A 20625-nucleotide genomic window follows, 5' to 3' on the forward strand; every position below is an offset into this window, starting at 1 on the left:
CCACCCTGATTGGAGGCACATTTCCAATGTAAACCCTAACACTTTGCCTGATAAAGGGTTGTAAACATCAATTGGCTGTGTAACCACAGGCTTGTGGTAGTTACTTTCTCCTGACAAAGACAGTTTCAGGGAAACCGGTTTAATTATTTAGGTTATAGTTCTTGGAGTACAGTACATCATGACCCAGAAGTCCTGGCAGCAGGAGTATGAGAGAGCCGGGCACATTGGAACCACAGTCGGGCTGCAGAGAACCTCTGTCCACGGGTGCTCAGCTAGTTTTCTTTGTGTGTAGACTAGGACCTGAGCTAGGGAATAGTGCTGCCCACCACTGGGGTGGGTCTTCTCACTTCATTTAACCCAATCCAGACAATTCCTCACACATGTGAGCAGAGGTTTATTTAATCTGTATAATCCTTCACAAGTGTGCCTGGAAGTGTGTCTCCTGGGTGATTTCAGATCCTGTTGGCAATCAACAGTGAGTATCATATCTGTAGACAAAATTCAGAGACCAAAGCTCAAGAACCGAGTTTCACATGCTAATGTCCCAAGGGCCTCAGGAAAGAAGGTTTGTACAAGTACTGGAAAGCACACATTATATCACCTTTTCTTTCTTTCTTTTTAAAAAAAAGATTTAATTTTATTGTGTGTTGTAAGGATGTTTTACCTGCACGAATATCTATGCACTATGTGTGTGCCTGGTGCTCTTAGAGGCCAAAAGAGGTCTTGAGATCCCATGGAACCAGAATTACAGATGGTTGTGAGCCACCCTGTGTGTGCTGGGAAAGAACCCACACACAAACACAACCATCTCCTCAACCCTGAGATCACTTTTTTTTCTATTTTTTATTTTTATTATTAAGAAATTTTCTATTCCTTTTATGTACCAACCACAGATCCCCTTCTCCTCCCTCCTCCCTCCTCCCACCCCCCAGCCTTCCTCCCCAGCTCACCCCCCATTTCCATCTCCTCCAAGGCAAGGTCTCCTGTGGAACTCAGCAGAGCCTGGTTCATTCAGTTGAGGAAGGTCCAAGGTCCTCCTCCCTAAACCAAGGCTGCTCAAGGTGTCCCACCATAGGCACTAGGCTCCAAAAAGCCCGCTCATGCACCAGGGACGGATCCCGATCCTACTGCCTGGGGGTCCCCTAAACAGTTTAAGCTAAACAACTGTTTTGACTATCCAGAGGGCCTAATCCAGTCCCATGGGGGCTCCACTGCTATTGATCTACAGTTCATGAGTTTCCACTAGTTTGGCTGGCTGTCTCTGTACGTTTTCCCATCATGATCTTGATGTTCCTTGCTCATCAAATCCCTCCTCTCTCTCATTGATTGGATGGAGCTTGGTCTGGTGCCTGGCTGTGGATCTCTGCATCTGCTTCCATCAGGTACTGGATGAAGGCTCTTTGATGACAGACAGTTCCTGGGAACTTCCCTAGCACCCTGTTTCTCCCTGTTCCCATGATGTCTTCATTTATCATGGTATCTCTTTCCTTCCTCTCCCACTCTGTCCCTGTTCCAGCTCAAACCTCCTGTTTCCCTATGTTTTCACCCCCCATCCCTTGCTCTCTATTACCCCCCTCACTCCTAGTTTGCTCATGTGAATCTCATCTATTTCTCCTTCGCTGGGCCTTCTATGCATCCCTCTTAAGGTCTTCTTTGTTAGCTAGCTTCTCTGGAGGTGTGGGTTGTAGTTTGGTTATCCTTTGCTTTATATCTAGTATCCACTTATAAGTGAGTACATACCATGTTTGTCCTTCTGAGTCTGAGTTACCTCACTCAGGATGATATCTTCTAGTTCCATCCATTTGCCTGCAAATTTCATGATATCATTGTTTTTAACAGATGAGTAATAGTATATGTGCCACATTATCTTCATCCATTCTTCAGCTGAAGGGCATCTAGGTTGTTTCCAGGTTCTGGCTATTACGAATAATGCTGCTATGAACATAGTTGAGTATATGTCCTTGTATGATTGAGCATTCCTTGGGTATTTGCCCAAGAGTGGTGTAGTTGGGTCTTGAGGAAGATTGATTCCCAATTTTCTGAGAAACCGAGATCCTGATTTCCAAAGTGGCTGTACCAGTTTGCACTCCCACCAGCAGTGGAGGAGTGTTCCCCTTGCTCCACATCCTCTCCAACATAAGCTGTCATCAGTGTTTTTGATCTTAGTCATTCTGACAGCTGTAAGATGGTATGAGATCACTTTATTCATTGGTTCAAACAGGCAGCAACTCCAAGAATGGTGCCAGCTCTAGGAAGCGTGAGAGCTTGAGCACTGGACTTTGATGTCCAGAACCTCTTTGCCCTTCCCAGCCCTGCTCACCAGGTTTACCTCCGTGTCAGACTCCCACTGCAAGATTAGAGAGTGAATGGCCATTTCCAGTTACATCACTGTCAGTACGCAACACCAGCAAGCATAGGGCCCTTCCCCCAAATACCCCTCACAGAAGACACAGAAGGATGTCTCCCCAAACCAGTGTCTCAAGTGGACTCGGTGGGTTACTCGGTGGAGACTCTCAGTGTAATCAAGACATTGGTAAAGATGCTGTCTCCTGTCTGCAGGAAGCTTTATTTTTCAGGGGGAGAAGGTGAGAGTTCTGAAACACAACAAAAAGTGTGTGCAGCAAACACACAAACCAGTTACAGTCACAGTTGTCCTTGTCGAGTAGCATGTACTATCCACGGTTGTGTGCAGTGTGCTTGTAGTGGGCAGTTTGGCAAGTCTGTGTCCACCATCGCCACCACACGCACTTTGCCACAGTGTTCTAAGCACTATGACAACAGGGCCTTTTCAGTTCCATTATAATCTTATAATGAGGCCGCTGTCATGTAGTTGGTCATTTCTTTTTTATTTTTTAAAAAGTAATTGTGTTGTGGTCTGTGGACATGTGGTTTAGCAAGTGGTGTTGTATGTTCTTTAAATTGTGTCATGTAATTTAGGAAGAACAGATACCAGACAGGCGTTGTGGCTAACAACCATAACCCTAGCACTTGGAAGGTGAGGTAAGAGGATTGTGGTGAGTTTGAGATCAGCCTGGACTATAGAATGACACTGTCTCAAAACAAAGAAAATCCCAAAATGAAGAACAAAATAGGAAGTTCCCAGGAAGAGTTTAATGTGGCCTACCTATAAAGTTTGAGGAGAAAACATGTTCACACAAGTGGGTGATAAGATACTGAAAACCACTTTGCAAACCTTTCAAACATTTATAACAGTTGAAATTAGGTTTAAAGAATCAAGCAGCTCTGCTCTCTCCTCCTTCGTGGCAGTTCTTATGGTGAGGGCAAATGGGTTTTGAATTCAGTTGGACGCTTTGATGCTGAACTTTTACAGTGGAGACTCTTGGCTCTGCATTTCTCAGATGTTTCAGAGTACCAGCCCACACACCAGCAGAGTGTGGTGCAGAGTGTGGTCCAGAGTGCGGTCCATATACATGAAGTCAGAGACTCAGGTGAGGTCCCTTATCTCCACCTCAATGCAGGCTGCAAAGACCCTCTTCCTTAGATGTTTCCAACACAGACTCCACCATCAGCCCCACCTCCCTGCTCCCTGTTCTGGCTTGAGGCAGAAGAAGGTTTTCAAGCGCTGTGTCACCCTGCTTGCCCTTCCCAGCCCTATAGGCAGCTGGGTTTCTCTTCCCATCCCTGCAGGAAGTTCCAGGTGCTCCCTTCCCAGTCCTGCAGGAAGTTCCAGGTGCTCCCTTCCCATCCCTGCAGGAAGTTCCAGGTGCTCCCTTCCCAGCCCTGCAGGCAGATCCAGGTGTTCCCTTCCCAGACATGCAGGAAGTTCCCAGGCATGGCTGAGGAACTGACATAAAGGCAAACAGGAGTCCAGTCCCAATATCCCCCAAAGGCATGCCTCCCGGTGACCACATGTCTTCCCACCATCTCCTACCTACTAAAGGCTCCACCACCTAGCCGTGGCATCATGGCTGGGGCCCATACCTAACACAAGGGCCTTTGGGAGACATTGAACTCAATCTGCATCAATTCTTTCCTTCCCTGGCATTCGGAGGTCAAGAGGTCAAGCTGATGACATTTGGCTCAAAGCTCCACCCTTTCTGGCATAACCAGCTTTATCCTAAATGGTCACTCGTGAACTCAGTGTGGCCTCAGGGCACACCAGGAAGCAGGCAGATGCTCCTGAGAAGTTCCAAAAGCTTTCAGGTTCTCTCTCAGAAAGAAGAAATAAAGATCAGACTTTATTCTGCCCAAATCCCTAAGAGAGTATCAGTTTATAACCATAAGATAAAAAGGCTGATAAAGCTGTAACGGTAATATGAAACAAAATGATCAATTAAAATGTACCAGCCCCTAAGCCGGGAGCACACAGACCTTTTGTCATCATTTAAAGATCTACAGGCCGGCAAATGCCACTATCAGAAGGCCAGTTTGTTCTTGAACCAAACATTGGGCTTGTACTTGCTGGCCAATAGGACTGTACGCCCACTATAGAAAAGCAGAAATCCCCTTGGGTCCCATAGAAAGGCACATAAAGGTGGGCATGGTCAACATGTTGGGCCTCCAGCATACCTGAGAGGCTGAGAGAGCAAGGTGTGACACCAGGGCCAGATCAAGAGCTGGGAGCTGCTTAAAAATACGTCAGCATCAGGGAAAGGGCACAAGACTTGGGACTATGAGAAACTGGGCTCTTCTGGGAAATACTGAGGTACCAGCAGCTGACAGAGGAAGATGACACGGTGTTCACTATAAGCTTGCCTGCCAAGTTGGGAAGGCAAGGTGTCCAGCATGCAGACCGTTTGCTTGCAAGTGAGAAGCATGTAAAATAACCATGTGTATGCTCTTGTTTCTTCCTGTGTCCTGACAAGTGTGCAATGCTGTATGAGTAGATGACAATTTTCCTGAAGATTTGAATGAACTAAATTTAAGCTGTTCCAAATGTCTGACCACTTAGTATGTATAAATAACTATCTTTCCCCCACAGAAACTTTTACTCTCCAGATACGGAAGAATATTCCAATTAAACAAATGGGGCTAGGAAAATAGTTCAGTCAGTAATGGGCTGGCCTTATAAACATGAGGACTTCAGTTCAATCCCACATTTTAAAAGGAAGAGCCCACATTTAAAATGCATTTCTTCAAGAACCCACATTTAAAACAGAGGAAAAGAAAAGAAAAGAAAGGCTAGACATGGGGCACACACTTGTAATCCTGGTGCTGGGAAGGTGGAGACAAGCAGATCCCTGGGGCTCACTGGCCAGCTTGGCAATCTCTTGGCCAATGAGATACCTGTCTGAAAACAAACAAAAAGGTACACAGCGAACAAGGAATGACACTCCAGGTTGTCCTCTAGGCTGCATGTACACTTCCACATACATGTGCATCCACACATGCAAACACGTATACACACACACACACACACACACACACACACACACACACACACACACATGCTGTTTTGAAGAAATGCATCCTTCTAAGTCACCCATTTCACAATTCTGTCTTCAGAATCGGGTGACTTTTAATCAATGGTATCTTACAATCCTAATTGACAGTATTTTTCCTTTCTTTATGCTAAAGAATGGCATAACATTTTAGATTCAGACGAAATAGAAGCAACTGTTATTTTAAAGTTGTTCTGAGGCAAAGCATTTAAACTTTAAAGCGACTTACTGTCCTGAGAGCGTGCTGCTGTGGGAGCACAGGAAGAGCGAGGCAGCCAAGGGCGCTGCTAAGGGAAAAAAGTGCGGCCTCCCGGCAGTGACCACTGCTTAAACCCACCACTGTTCCCCTCCTGCCTCTTTAAACGGCGAATTCTAACAGGTTTCTAAAATGGAAAGCCATCTTTACATTTCTGGAATTAAGCCCAACCTGGTTATGATCCAGTGTTAGCTTTACAAACAAATTCGGTTCCATTTTTTCTTTTCCTTTTAAATCTTGTGTGTGTGTGTGTGTGTGTGTGTGTGTGTGTGAGAGAGAGAGAGAGGAGAGAGAGAGAGAGAGAGAGAGAGAGAGAAGGGGCACACACTTCTGCCACAGACACACGTGTGTGTCCTGCCACAGTGACACACGTTGGGCATCAGCCCTTACTTCCCTGTTGAGACTCTTGTTGTTTATACTAGTTTGTGTAAGGTAACTGGCTCTCCGGCCTTCAGGCATTCCCCAGGCTCCATCTCCCACTTCACCACAGGAGCACGGGGATTACAGACATGTACCATCATGTCCAGCTTTATGTGTGCGTGTATACAATTGTGCGCATTTAGAATTTTTATCTACACTTATTTTTAAAACCATTTGCATAACTACGACCAATTTCCATTATTCTTTATCTCCCCACAACCATCTCATTCTGATTTTCATCTTTCCTCTTTTTCTTTAAAAAAATTTTTTTCCCAAGACTGATTTACATATGAACTCACAGAGACTGTGGCAGCATGCACAGGACCTGCACGGGTCTTAGAAGGGAGAGTGGCAGTGGACACAAGGCCCCCCCACCTCCCCCACCCCCCCCCCCCCACCCTCCCCCCACCCCGTCCCTAGCCCAGAAGCTCTCTCCAGCTGATAGGCATTTGCAAATGAAAAACTAGTTTTCTCCAATGGCTTCTCACTGGGCATATTACCCACACTAGGAGTGGGTCCTATGTCCTGCAGCAAATGGCCAGTACAAAAAAAAACCTCAACGGTAGTTTTGTAGAGTTTTTCTCTCCTGATTTGTTTGATCATTTTTGTTTTGTTTTACTGGCCCTTTGCTTGTATAGTATGGTTTCTGAGTGTGTTTTTATGGGTTTTGTTTTGTGTTGTGTGCTTCTTGTGTTTCTCTCTCTCTTTCTCTCTCTCTCTCTCTCTCTCTCTCTCTCTCTCTCTCTTTTTGGTTCTTTTTGAGACAGGGTTTCTCTGTGTAGCTTTGTGTCTTTTCCTGGAACTTGCTTTGTAGACCAGGCTGGCCTCGAACTCACAGAGATCCACCTGCCTCTGCCTCCCAAGTGCTGGGAGTAAAGGCATGTGCCACCACCATCCGACTTCTTTGTCCCTTTTTATGTTTTTTTTTTCTTTGCCTGTTTGTTTTCTAAAGAGAGAGAGAGAGAGAGAAAGGGTGTGGAGGATCTGGGAGGAGTTGAGGGAGGGCAAAGAGTGATCAGAATATACTATATAATGAATTATTTTCAATTAAAAATAATTTATGATAAAATTTCTTTTCAAAGATTGATTTATTCTTATTTTATGGGTGTTTTGCCTTCATGTATGTCTGTGTACCATGACCATGCTTGTGTCTTCAAAACCAGAAGAGGGTGTCAGATTGGAGTTACAGGCTGCAATGAGCTGCCATGTGGGTGCTAGGTATTGAGTTCAGGTCCTTTAGAAGTCAGTGCTCTTAACCAGTGAGACGTCTTTCCAGCCACTCTCTTTTCTTAATCAGTGTTGTTAGATGGTTTACAAAAGAACTAGTTTTGTCATAGTTGACTACTTTAAAGTAGCTCTGCTTTGTTTTATTATTTTCAGACGTTATAACAGTACTTCTTTAAAACTTTTATTCATTTTAATGTATGTCTCTGTGTGTATGCTTGAATGTATGTACAGCACATGCATGCAGGTACCCACCAAGTTCTGAAGAGGGTACTGGATTCCCCCAGAGCTTGAGTTAAAGGCAGTTGTGAGTTGCCTGGTGTGGATGCTGGGAACTGAACCCAGGTCTTCTGCAACAGCATCAAGAGCTTCTAACCACTGAGCCATCTCTTGGTTCCCTCCACTGTACTTCTTATTTATATGCCTGCAAGTTTACTCTGTTATTCTTTTTCTAGCTGGTCTACCAGACTGGCCTTGAACTCTGGTAATCCTCCTGTCTCAGCATCCTGAGTGCCAGGACGACAAATGTGAGTTAATGGGCCCAGACTGAATCTGTCTTCTGCATGCTCTGACATGTTGTGATATATTACTTTAACTACATAAAGGTGTGTTGCATTTGTTTATGCTGCATGTATTTAACTATGTAAAGATGTGTTGGTATTTTACCTTGCCTGCCTAAGGCACCTGATTGGTCTAATATTAAAAGTTGAACGACCCATAGTTAGGCAGTAGAGAAATAGGCGGGACTGGTGGGCAGAGAGAGTAAATAGGAGGAATCTGGGCTCCAGAGAGGAGAGAAGAGAATAAGGGAGAAAGAGAGCGAGATTTTCCCTCTTTTTTCCCAGCTGGCCAGACACGGAAGAAGCAGGAAAAGTAGAACATACAGAATGAAAGAAAGGTAAAAAGCCCCAAGGCAAAAATGTAGATGAAGAGAAACAGGTTAAATTAAGTTATAAGAGCTAGTGGGACAGGCCTAAGATAAGGTCGAACATTTGTAATTGATGATAAGTCTCTGTGTCTTGATTTGGGAGCTGGTTGGTGGTCCAGGAAAGCCTGCTACACTAAGCTTGAAAGTCTGGTCTTAGCTCTAGTTCCTCACTGCCTTACTGAAGGGACGTGCCTTCCAAATTACTTCTAGGAAAAAGATGAGAATGGAAGACAATGGGCAGAGAGGAAAGGGAGGGCCTGAAGGAAGAGAAGGGATGTTTGCAAACCTGCCATCCACCATTATTGCTCTCCTGTTGTATATTTACTGTGACTAATCAGATTCTCCTTTGAAATGATTTCTGAGTTATGTTCTGCAGACAAACATTAACTTTTCTTGTCATTTAAGAAAATTATGCCTGGTGGTGGTGGTGGTGGCGGCGGCGGCGGCGGCGGCAGCGGCAGCGGCAGCGGCGGCGCACGCCTTTAATCCCAGCACTTGGGAGGCAGAGCCAGGTGGATCTCTGTGAGTTCGAGGCCAGCCTGGGCTACAGAGTGAGATCCAGGACAGGCACCAAAGCTACACAGAGAAACCCTGTCTCAAAAAAAAAAAAGGAAAAAAGAAAATTATAAGCATCCATGGTACAAACAAGCCCGTTTTAAAGGAGGTATACTTCAAAACATACATGGCCTCCCATTCTTATTTTTCAAACACAAAACGCTACAACTTCATTTTTCTTCACACAGCTTCTGTGAACTTGAATCTGTAATATACAGGAACGGAAAAATCTGCCACCAAACACAAAGTACACAGAAAACAACTCTGGAAAGACACGTGTGACCTTATTTTGACTCTTCCCTAAGAGTCAGACAGATTAGCTGGTCTCACAGGGGATTACAGGCAGGGAGAGTTCCCTAACAAAGGGTTGGGGAATCAGGACAGGATAACAAGCATGTTTTCAAAAGGCAGCTGCCAGAAGCAACCAATTTTCAGTTGTTTACAATGTGTGGGAAGAAACAGGGGTCTCCCATTTAGGTGTTTACACTGCAGTCACACATACAGATCACACATTACACACTCACACACACAAAGCACACATCTCACATATGTGAATCACACATCACCACACATATCACAGGCATATCACACACACACACACAGAGATACATCAGGGACATACACACACATGCACACATCACACACACCTTTCACTCACATGCCCTCGTGCACACGCACACACATTCCTCACTGTCATTAGTATACGTCCCCAAAATTTAAAAGTCTAGGGGGAAAACAAAAACAAAAAAAAACTGATCCTGGAAAAATAACAGCCAACAGAATTTGCTTTAACTGCAAAGGAGCAACAGAATTTATTGACGGAATTTAAACACAGCAGTTAAAATGGCAACATTGTATTTTCAGTGTAAGATGAATGAAAGCAGAGAGCCGGTTAGTCCAACCTGTTTACATTTGTTAAAAGAGTGACTATCAAAACCAGCAACATGCACAATAGTACATATGCACAAAATGGAATTATATCAACAAATATACAAAATATTCAAAATAAAAATATTTACAGGTTTAAAAATATAAACATTGATTCATCTATCCCATTAGACCATTGGAGTAGTGAAGGGTAAAGGACCCTACTGGTGTTTAGAACCCTTCTTTGAAGTAGGTTTGGAAAGCATAGAGTTCTTTCTAGGAGACTAACTTTTTGATGTTTTTCAGAGGATTAACATTCTATTATAAAAATAATATATATAAACCTACCAATTACCAGCAATTTTCCTCCTGTGCACAAAAGTGATGCAGCCAAGCCCTGTCCTCAGAGGCTCTCCTGCCAGGAGTTTCTGCTTGGGTTTTCTTAGCCATTGCTAGCAAACAGCCTGCACTTCCTTATACCACACTGGGAGGCTGCATGGGAATCAGGGGCCTGCTGGGCCACTGAGGACAAATGAAAACCACAGGGCTTTATCCTCAGAGTCACTTTCACTGATATTCTTCTTAAATGCACCACTATCCATCAGATCAGCCCTGCTGAATTTACTCTGGAAGCAATGAAAATGCTCAGTCGTTCTTTACTAGGCAGTGAAGAGCATTCATTAATTCCACCTGGCTACTGCAGCAGTGGCACAGGTACCAGCACTGTGCACATTGTACACAGGGATGCTGTGTTTACCCTCCATGCCCCTATGCTACTGGACCACACGTGTTCTAGCATTTCTACTTTACTTTGTTAAATGACTCAGATTTGAAGATGTCCGGGAAAACTGGATGCATCTCAAAGAACCAGGCACCACGACTGCATCTATAGGTCTCATATAGGTCAGAGAGTTAATTATTAAATACACCTCCTGACTCCTCCTAGCTTACCATTCAACAGGGTAAGAAGGGCCAGCATTGATTCTCCCACCATGTCCCATGACACTGAGTCACAGGGAAAGAGGACCAAAGGTAGGTAACATTGTGTATGAGTAAAATAATCGTGTTAGTTGTGATATTGATGCAATTTCAAACTGATTTTCCCTACATACTGAGAAAGGCATCTCTCTGGGATCAGAGATAAAGGAACAAGGTCAAGGCCTAATGGATTCCCCACTGAAATTGCTTTTCTGGCTATGTTATTCACAAAACAGAGATAAGAGTTTATAGCCCATAAGTACAATCTAAATAAATGGGGGCTACGACCTCCAATTTTAACTGTCCTAGATAGGAAAAAGCTTGCTTGTCCCTGAATCAACCTTTTAGACTTGTTAACATAGATTTTTATGAAGGCCATCAATGGCTATTTAAAAACCAAGTTCAGTTTTTGAAAGAATCATTTAAATAACAACTGCCATCATAAAAATGGAGTTTGATTCTTATAGTTGAGAACATCCATCAGTTTCTCACTTAAAATGAGTAATTCAAAGGATGTGTGATGGCCAAAAAAAGTCTCCAATTAAAGCCTGGGCTGTGGGGTCAATTTCAAATGCTGTCCCTGTTACTCCAAATGTGACTCAAGCCTCAAGGATCTTCAAACTTCTAAGAATCAGTTTCTTCCAGAAAATGGAGTCCAGAGAAGCCTTACATGGTTCTTGTGAGCTATCAAGATAATGGCGTAAAACAAAGTAGGAAGTCCCATTTCTGACAATCCAGGAAACCCAGCCTACGGAAGTCAGTAGAATTAACCATAAAATGATAAGATGTGCTAGGTAAATGCCACTTGAGTGAATTAATGAATCGGAAAATGTAGATAAGATTCCAGGGCCACTGAGGAAACAGGATGGGTGGCTTGTGATCACAGGTACTTGCATCTGGAATCCAGAGCTGGACCAGGGCAAAGGATAACTCAGCTGCTCCCCGTTTAAGAAGACAACAGACAACTAGTTGATGGTGGAGAAACTGGGCCCTCGGGTACTGATGTTAGGGGTGTAAAATGATGCATCTGCTGTGGGAAACACAGCGCGAGGAAAGGTCCTCAAAGGCTTAAAAATAAAATTACTGTATGGTCCAGCAATTCTACTTTGGGGTATTTATCTGAAAGGCTTGAGAGGTCAGGATCTTGAAAAGCTATGTCCGTCCTCATGTACACTGGGGCATTACCCACAGTAGCCAAGACACAGTATCATGTCTGCCGACAGGTGACTGAAAACATAAGATGCAGTAGACAGGCAGCACGATGGGATCGGCATCCAGAAAGGGAGAGCTCATAACATAAGACAAGGCGGACATTGTACCTGGGAGACATTATGCTCAGTGAAATAAGCAAGTCACAAAAGCACAAAATCTACCAGATCCCACTGCTCTGAGGTATTTAAAACAGTCCAACTCCTAGAATCAAACAATAGAGTGGTGGTTATCAGGGCTGGAGAAGGGGGCATGGCTGATCAGTGAGCAATAAAATATCCATGACTCCAGTATGCATAAGTTCTAGAAGTCTGCTATAAGCCGTGTGTGCCTATAGTCCTGTGTGCTGTACTGTACACGTAAAACTGGAGAGGGCAGACTTCATGTGGAATGTTCTTACTACAATAAGAATAACACAGAATACTCAAAACAAGGCTAGTCTAGGCTTAAGGTAGGAGAGTGAAGAAGCGTGCCCGGAATGGCCAAAATCCTATCAGGGAAGAAGTGTTGCCATGACAACAGAAGAGACTTCTGTCGGTACTTTCCATGTTAATCCCTGGAAGGAGAGGGTGTGCCAAAGAGAAGGAAGCCAATTGTTTGCCTATGGACCACAGAGGAACAGGGGACTGCAGGTTCCCTTGTGTGTGACCCAAGCACCAATGTCTTAGACACGAAGCCAACCTCATCAGCTTGGATGTGAGTTAGCTTTTCCTGTTAGACACAAAGGGAGGTCAATGACTTCAGCAGCTCTGAGCTCTGGTGTTACCAGGACACTAAACAGTTACAGCCCTGCCCCAGAGACTAGGGAGAGAGAGGTGGGGGGGCGGGGGGGTGTGTGCCTGCAATGAAAGGGTCAGAAGGAACAAAAAAGTCTGAAGTAAAGTCCTGTCAGGGAGACAGTGTCACCTCATGTGGCTGTTAAGAAGGTGGAGTTATTCAGTAGTGCTCCCAGGAGGACTGGCACACAGAAGAGTTGAGCAAGTGCTGGCCACTGTCAGAAGTTCTAGAAGCATCTGTGGGACTTGGTTTACCACCACTCTGCGCCAACATACAAACTATAAGCAATACGCACAAATGCAAAACATGCAGAGGGGAGATGAGTCAAATGAAAGTGTCTGAAAGAAAATTGAAAAAAAGATCCAATAACAGCACAGCAACATGGAAGCCTCCAACTGGATTTTCACAGTTAAGTATTAGATACAGCGACTATCCTGTAAATATGCGTTGCATTGGGTTCAAGTCAATATCATAAAAGCTGCTGTCTGTCAGCTGGAGGATTTGTGACACTTAACCTTCCTTGTTTTCCGCTCAAGGAAGAACTCCTCTCCCTAGTTCAATTCCAAACCACCTTTTCAAGGCTTGTCTGTCTGCAGGAGGAGCAATCCCTTCCTTTCTAAGTGGCTATCGTTGCAACAAACTGCTTCCTTCAAACCATCACCAGAGTGGGAGGCCCAGAGAAGCACTCTAGAACTGACAGCCACTGGAAGGCTGGAGAGCAGGGGCAGGTGACACAATCAATGACCACTGTGAGCACACACTAAGCACCCTGAGGTGCTCCTAAGCAGTCCTCTTCTGCCACACGAGGGACACGCTGCTGAGACCTTGTTCACCCCTCACTGGTTCGTTTTTGCATAGTGAATCAAAATTTCCAAGGCTGAGCTTACACGAATAATTGAGTCCTTTCTTGGTGGGCCGAGAAAGGACAGGACCAAGGTTAGCTGAGGTGTTTGGATTCTCATGCAGAGCCTTCTAACTGGCCGTCCTGGAGACAAGGAGAGGCGACCGGAAAACTCTTGTGTTCATATGTTTTAGCACTCGTGAGGGAAGCAGAGTGTAGGTGACTGGCTTACGTCTCAGTAGAGGTCAAGCACAGAGAGCCAAGGTCGCACATTTTCAGTGCAAGGAAGACATTCACAAAGAGCAACGAGGGAGCAAAACTTGCTCACATGGTCCAGAAGACCAACAACACGGGGAGTGTCCTATTCTCACTGTCCCGGGGCAGGAGGTAACTATGATGAAAACAAAGGGAGATAAAGCCACAAGAGCCAACCTCTTCAGATAATGCTCTTAGCAAAGACCTTCCCCAGATAGATCGGAGAGAGGGAAAAAGTGAAAACTCGTAGAAAGTTTGGTCAAAGAAACCTTAACACCTGATACAGCCTTTGACCTTGACAATTGAGTCAGCAGAGGGTACTTTGCATATTAATTTCAATGAATGAAAAAGAACTGAGATGAGTGAGTAAGCCCTCTAAGCTGGGCAAGACGTCGTCTGCACAGATTAAACACTGAATGGATGTTTGCATGTCAACAGGGCAGATAAGTTTCGTGCAAAAATGAATCTCAAGGGAGTCCTGATGATCTGTATTGCGTTGTCATTACGTGAAATCATAAAAACGTTATTTCCTCTTGTGATTATTTGAAATGCTGAAGTAAATGAAATGTCTCCCACTCCACGATGGAGGAGAATAAGAGCCGTTACTGCCAGCAGAACCAAAGCAGGACTAAATGAGTAGTGAGTGTGTGTGTGTGTGTGTGTGTGTGTGTGTGTGTGTGTGTGTGTGTGTGTGTGTGTGTGTGTTGTAGATATTAAAGACAGGCTGTCTTTGTGCAGAACCATTAAACTGACAAATTCCTGCCCAAGAGTTGACGTGGCTGTTTGTTCTCTCCTCTCAGGCAGCTCTTTATCCAAAGGGTGTCAACCCAATGGGCCTTAGAACTGCACATACCAAGAAATCATCACTTGCTCATGTCTGACCTTCCTCTAAAAAGTCACAAAGAAGCCTGTCCAGTTCTCAGAAGACGATGAGATAACACACTCATAGACAGTTGCATGGAAATCTAGAAATGTCTTGCAAACACAAGTAAGACAAAGTAACCCTTGGCACAAGAAAGCAACTCTGATCCCCTTTCTGTGTTTGGAGAAGGTTGACCACTGTCCTGACTGCTAACAACTAAGGGCATTCAGTCCACTGCCAAGTCCTTGACTGGACTGGCACAGGTGCTGTTCTTAAATGTGCAGCATAAAAGAGAAAAATCAGGATGAGGGGAAGTGTGGTGAAAAGAATTTTATAAATAAAACATTTTAAGTCTTTTGTAACTGGTTAATTGCCAGGGGGAAATTAAGGTAAATATTGCTAAAATTTTCCTTCCCTTATAAAGCGAGGATGGCTTAGTGGGTGAATGCAGAAATAAACCTCCAAGCTGGGAACGCTTGAAGGAGGGGCTTCTGGTGCGTCCACCTGCCATTACTCTGACACTGTCTGAACCCAGTCTTCATATGCTACCTTCCCTACACAGCTGCACAAGTGCAAACAAAACCCAGCCGTGGAGTCCTACAAAGGTAAATAGGATCTTTGCAGGGAAAAGCACAAGGAAAAAGTGCCTTTGTTTTCCTGCTAGAAGTAAAATGTATGTCCTCTCCGGTTCTAGGGGAAAACAAATGCATTTTTGGGTCTAAATATGTCTATCAATATTAATCAGATTTAAAGTCTTTTCTCAAGGGCAGAAGTGGTTTTCAAAATATTGCCAAATCCCAACTATTTTGAGATGTTTTCTGTTAATTTTTATCCAGATGAATTCCTGAGCATGCATGAGATGCTTGTATAGTATCTGATTAAAAAGTCCAGAATGCTTAGGGTGATGAGTACGTGGAGGGTCTCATCTCTAGATACAAGGAAATTAAAAATTAAAGCATTGCTTTGTGATAACATCAAGGACCTGAGACAATACAGTAAAAGTCAGTAATCTAAGATACAGCAGACTTCTGCCCCATCTTCTAAGGGAAACGCTACAAATTGGAAATGGGAATAGGTTCCTTTATGCCTTATCAAGTTTCCCTTGATGCCCACTTATTTTTGCTTCCTTCACACTATTAAAATAAATTTTCATATATTTAGCTTCTTTTTTTTTTTTACAAAATATAACTAAAATCTTAAAACACAAAATAGCAGACCATTTCTTAATCATCTCTCTAGAACTCAAATTATACTGTGCTCATATCATTCACACACATGCAGGGCCACTGGGATATGTGCCATCCTCCCGATGTGCCACAGCACCCCTGGTAGAAGCTCCAGCCCTTTGAGTTAACTGCATCTCCAGAGGACATCAGATTTTAGTCAGCAGACACTGACAGCACTCAAGGAACCCCTTCAAACTGCATTGTTCAAACTGCCAAGGCATCAGAGTTTCAGCTAAAATATTAGAAAGCAAATATCGAATCAAACCATTTCTCGAAAGTAATTTAGTAGAATGTTTACACACTTAGGTTTGGCAGTGTCACGTGAAGAATACACCTGTTCAGGCATTGGTTTATATAGCAAAAGTAAAAGGAGTAGCTTTAAACTTGTATTTTTCGATTATTTCTTGATATGTTCATTTTGGACTTCCTAACCTTGGGGAAATGGTTGGATTCAACATTTTTATAAACAAGGTAAAATCCCTCATAAATCGAAAGCATCCCTGCCCCAGGTTACAGTGCATAAAGAACCACAATGGTTTGTCATCATATCCAACTATAAGACCAGACTCTAAATTCTATATCATTGACAAGTTGTAAAATGTTAACCGTGAGACAAACTGTTAAAATATGCATTATCTACATGTAAGAAGGTTGAAGTTTACAAATGACAAAATACTGTGTAATTAGCATTTAGTGAGATCTTTCCCTGATCCTAATTTTTGCCCCAAGAGGGGAGGAGTGGACCCAAAAAATACACAAACAAAAAAAAACACATAAACTAATCATGAGCCTTTTATTTCTCCTCAGACAAATGATCTGAACCAGCCAAACTAAAACCTTGCTGTTTTTGTAGAGATAGATCTTTACCTATTTGTACGTCTGGCAACTGGACGTTGGGGGGAGGGGTTCGGCCAGCCAGCAGTCCCTCTTCTCATCACATAGCTATTTGGATCTTTAAGCTTTGCAGGTGTTTCCCACACAGTGATAAGCAAAGGGTCTTTTTTTGTTTTGTTTTGTTTTTTCCTGGAAAGAGAGGCAAGAATTCTGTTGTTAGTGATTCCTCAAGGCCCTCTTGACTCTAGAACAGCCGGATATCCTGGCGTGATATATTTGTTAGATTTGGTTACATTTTATTTTCTGCAAAAGCAAGGGAAGGCGACTTCTGATCCATGAATTAAAGAAAAAAAGAAGAAAAAAAAACAGATTTTTTTAAAAAGTTACAAGAAAAAAAAAGTGCTAGAAAAGAATTCCCAGGAACTTATCTGAACTCCAGGTGTAACATCCCCCTTCCAGGGTGTCCTGTCCCTGTCTCCAACAAAGACTTCTAGGCCATATGGAGAAGGGTGGGTCCTAAATGGTTTGCTTTGGGGAAAGCAAACTTTCTCCAGTGGTTTCCAGGGGAGAGTTGTATTCCTGAACTCACGGAACATCCATCCTCCTTGGCCTTGGAGACCTCACAACTTTTTGGCACTGTCATGGCACGCTGCTGCCCTGATGGTGGTCCCAGCCAAACCCCGGTTGCTGACCCTGCGGACCAGCACTTTGGAAACGGGGATTTTTGTTCTGGGCATCTCACTCCTGGCTGGTTGCTGGTGCACCACAGGATGGCTGGATGGAAGGTTGGAGAGATGCTTGATGCTAATGGGGATTTTAGAGTCCTTCAGCAAGCTGCCTGGTGTTCTCAGTGTACAGGTGATGGTGCCTGGAGACACGGGCTTTAGCCGGGACAAGCAGGGTGGGTCCTCTGTGGCAGGAAGGGCAGCTGGGCTTCCTTCGGGTTCAGTGTAGAGATCATAGAGAGCATCGCCACTGTCGCTATCCCTGGGGATGACTGCCTTCTTACTGCTGCTGGCACTATCTTCTTCTGGACCAGGAGTGGTGGAGTCCCAGTAGCCCTCGTCGCTGTTAGGGACACCTTCTTGATGCTCCTTCTCTGGGTGCTTTGACTCGTCCTTCTGCTGAGCCTCAACGGGGATCCTGTGGAGCCTCCTGCGCTTGACAGAGGACACGTCCTTGACTACTTCCCCACACCGGGCATCATTGGAGGTCTCAGGGGCCAGTTTGGTGTCCGAAGCAGTGGCAGCCTTAGCTGCGCCCTCTTGGGGCCCTTGTCCTTGGTCCTCAGTCTGGGACAACATGTCCCAGAATTCCGGGAGATAGGTGTCGTCCACCTCATCCGGGCTGGCCATCTCCTCCCCTCCTCCTTGGTAGGCCACCACGCTGGTGTTCTTTTTAGAGAGCACTGCCTTGCCTGGCCCGGGGGCATGCTTGTCACAGCTGGGGCCTGCCTCTTCTTCTGGGTCTGCAATAATATCTCCACAGCCTGTAAGAGAGTCAAAGCTTTTCAGTGAAGTCACGTCAGAAAACATCAAACAAATACGATCTGCCGACGGGTCTGAGGGTGGATCAACAGAGGAAGGGTCAGGGACGGCAGACGCCCGGCCGCTGCCACCTTCGGAGTCGACAAGGGGGACGGTCTTTATCGGAACGTCACCTGTCCTGGACGCATCCTCGGCCGCCTGGACCTCGCCGGCTCCCGACTCGAGGGCTGCCCCGGGCTTCTCCGCGCGCCAGTGCCCCTCGGCGTCCTCTCCCCGGGCGCTCTGGTCGCCAGGGCCGGCGGGGCTCGCGGCCTCGAGGCAGGTCCGCGCCGGGGCGCGCTCGGCGGACGCGGGCGCCTGCTCTCCCCCTTCGGGCTCACCTGCTGCGTGTCGCGGGGCGTCCTGGCCCGGGCTGTCCGGGCGGCGCGCGGCTCGGGGCGGCTCCTCCTTGACGCACTCCAGGCTGGCGGTGAGCGAGCCGGGCAGGACTAGGCTGCCCGGGCCCGCCGCGCGCGCCGCCTTCTCCTCCTCCTCCTTGCCGCGCTTGTCCCTCCGGTGCCAGCGCATGCTGCTGAAGATCCCTTTCAGCCCCCTCTTTTGTTTGCCGCCAGCCTTGCTCGCCTCGGCAGGGTCCCCCTTGCCGGTCTCGGATCGCCCGTTCTTTTTCAGCAGGGAGAAGAAGCTGTGGGACTTGGCCACCGAGCTGCTGGCCAGAGAGCCCAGACCAGGCCCGGCGGCTTTGGGGGGCCCGGGGTTCGGCCGGGCCCCGCCGTGATCGCCCCCGCCGGGCGGCTCCTCCTTCTTGCTGCCCTCCAGCACCAGTACCTCCGCTAGTCCGTCGTGGGTCCTGCTCCTCACCATCCCCGTCGGCCCCGCGCTCTTCCCATCCCCTTTGTTTTTGACCCCAAAAATGCTGGGCATGGTCCCCCCCGATTTCCTCTTCTTGAATAACTTGAACGCAGCCTTATTGATCTTCCCCGACGGCGGCTCTGCGGCGGGCGTCTCCGCGGCGCACTCACAATGCGAGTCCATGTCTGCGGCGAGGGCCCCGGCCTGCTCCTGCCTCCTGCAGACCCCCGCGCGCGCGTCGCCGCGCTCGCTGACAGCCGCGCCGCCGCCGCCGCCGCCGCCGCGGCTCCTGCCCGTCTCCATGGAAACCGAGCGGGCTCAGCCGCTGTCGTCAGCCGCAGGCTCGCGCCAGGCCACTGTCACCCGCGTTCTAAATCAACCTGAGCGGCTCTCGCTGCTGCTGCTGCTGCTGCTGCGCCGTGGCTGCTGTGACTGCGGCGGCCGAAGCGCACAGACCGGACTATCTCCCCTCCTGCCAAGGGTTTATATAATACCCTGGGCGCCACATAGGTTTTTGTGTAGCAAGAGCCCTCGTCACAGACTCGAGCTGAAAGGAAAAAAAAAAAATGAAATTCGCAATGATGGGCTTCGGATCCCAGGGCGTCGACTCTCACCCACCTCAGGTTCCTGCTCTAGCCTGGCTTATCCTAGGAGCCCAATTTCAGACATCAACATATGCTCGCCCACGCCCCAAAAGAACAAGGCTGTTTCCTTTATCATCTGTCTCGGAATTCACGCAGCCTCCAGTCTCTCTCAGGTCCTTCACATAGGTCTTAACGTGTGGGCATCAAGCCCAGGAGGCACCATACCGATCCGTCCACGCCTGTGTCGGGTCCTGTGCTAAGTGTGTTTTGGGGTTGATGCGGCATTCGGATCATATGGATCTGATTCCTGTTACAGAAGCAACAGCCATCAAATAGCAATTAGCAGCTCTCAGCAACGAAAGTGCAACAGTCCCCTGGGGTGGGGGTTCACTGGTCTTTGGGAAACCATGAAGCTTTTATCCCACACTCCAGTGACATAGGGCTTAAGTCACAGAAGTCACTGTCCAGCCTACAGCTGGTCACAATAGCCTGAGCAGACTGAGAACTTCGCCTGGAAAGCTCTGGTCCCTCTACAAGTGGGCCTTAGAGGCCTGGGTTCTGTTTTCCTCTTCCATTCAGGGGTATGGTAAGTATGTCTGTCCCTGCTGTGACCACCCTGTCCCTCGCTATGAACACCCCATAAACCACTTGCCATCTTCCCCAATAGGACAGGAAAAAAACAGACAGGGGTCAGGGCCAAAGAAAACTCCATTCCTGAGAACAACCCAGTCTGGGGTACTTTCCTGTGTTCTATCTTTGAAGGTGACTAATATTGTAACTTTTCCTAATCAAGGGCTTATCAGCAAAAAAGGGAAGGGTTTGGAAAAATGTTATGTTTTATAACATTATAAAATTAAATTAATTAAGAACATTAATAACACTGTTCTTAAATATTGTTTGATTATATATACTATTTACATATGTATACAAACGCCAGTTTTTCCTGCTTCTCTTGTATTTATTTTCTGTGTTGCTTATATTAAGCAGATTCCGTTGTTGACCATGGCAGCTTCCATGGTTCATGTTTAGGCTGTGGAGTTCAGAGCAGTACATTGCCCTTACTCAATTTGA

General features: G+C 46.0%; 1 protein-coding gene across 2 annotated transcripts; it reads right to left on the minus strand.

Annotated features, from left to right (window-relative positions):
• Nucleotides 1–9567: 9567 nt before the first annotated feature.
• Amer2 (APC membrane recruitment protein 2) lies at nucleotides 9568–20335 on the minus strand. 2 transcript variants are annotated; one of them, XM_052733050.1, is made up of 2 exons: nucleotides 18295–20335; nucleotides 9568–18123 (listed from the first exon to the last, which is right to left on the minus strand). In XM_052733050.1, the coding sequence occupies exons 1-2, from the start codon at nucleotides 19271–19273 to the stop codon at nucleotides 17255–17257; spliced, it is 1848 nt and encodes a 615-aa protein (XP_052589010.1). In that variant the 5' UTR covers nucleotides 19274–20335; the 3' UTR covers nucleotides 9568–17254. The 2 variants fall into 2 exon arrangements, with proteins under 2 accessions (XP_052589010.1, XP_052589012.1); XM_052733052.1 differs by having other exon boundaries at nucleotides 18502–20329.
• Between the last annotated feature and the right edge of the window lie 290 nt (nucleotides 20336–20625).

The sequence above is a fragment of the Peromyscus californicus genome, unplaced genomic scaffold, assembly GCF_007827085.1.
Source record: "Peromyscus californicus insignis strain IS unplaced genomic scaffold, ASM782708v3 Scaffold_12__1_contigs__length_115047231, whole genome shotgun sequence".
Lineage (NCBI taxonomy): Eukaryota > Metazoa > Chordata > Mammalia > Rodentia > Cricetidae > Peromyscus > Peromyscus californicus.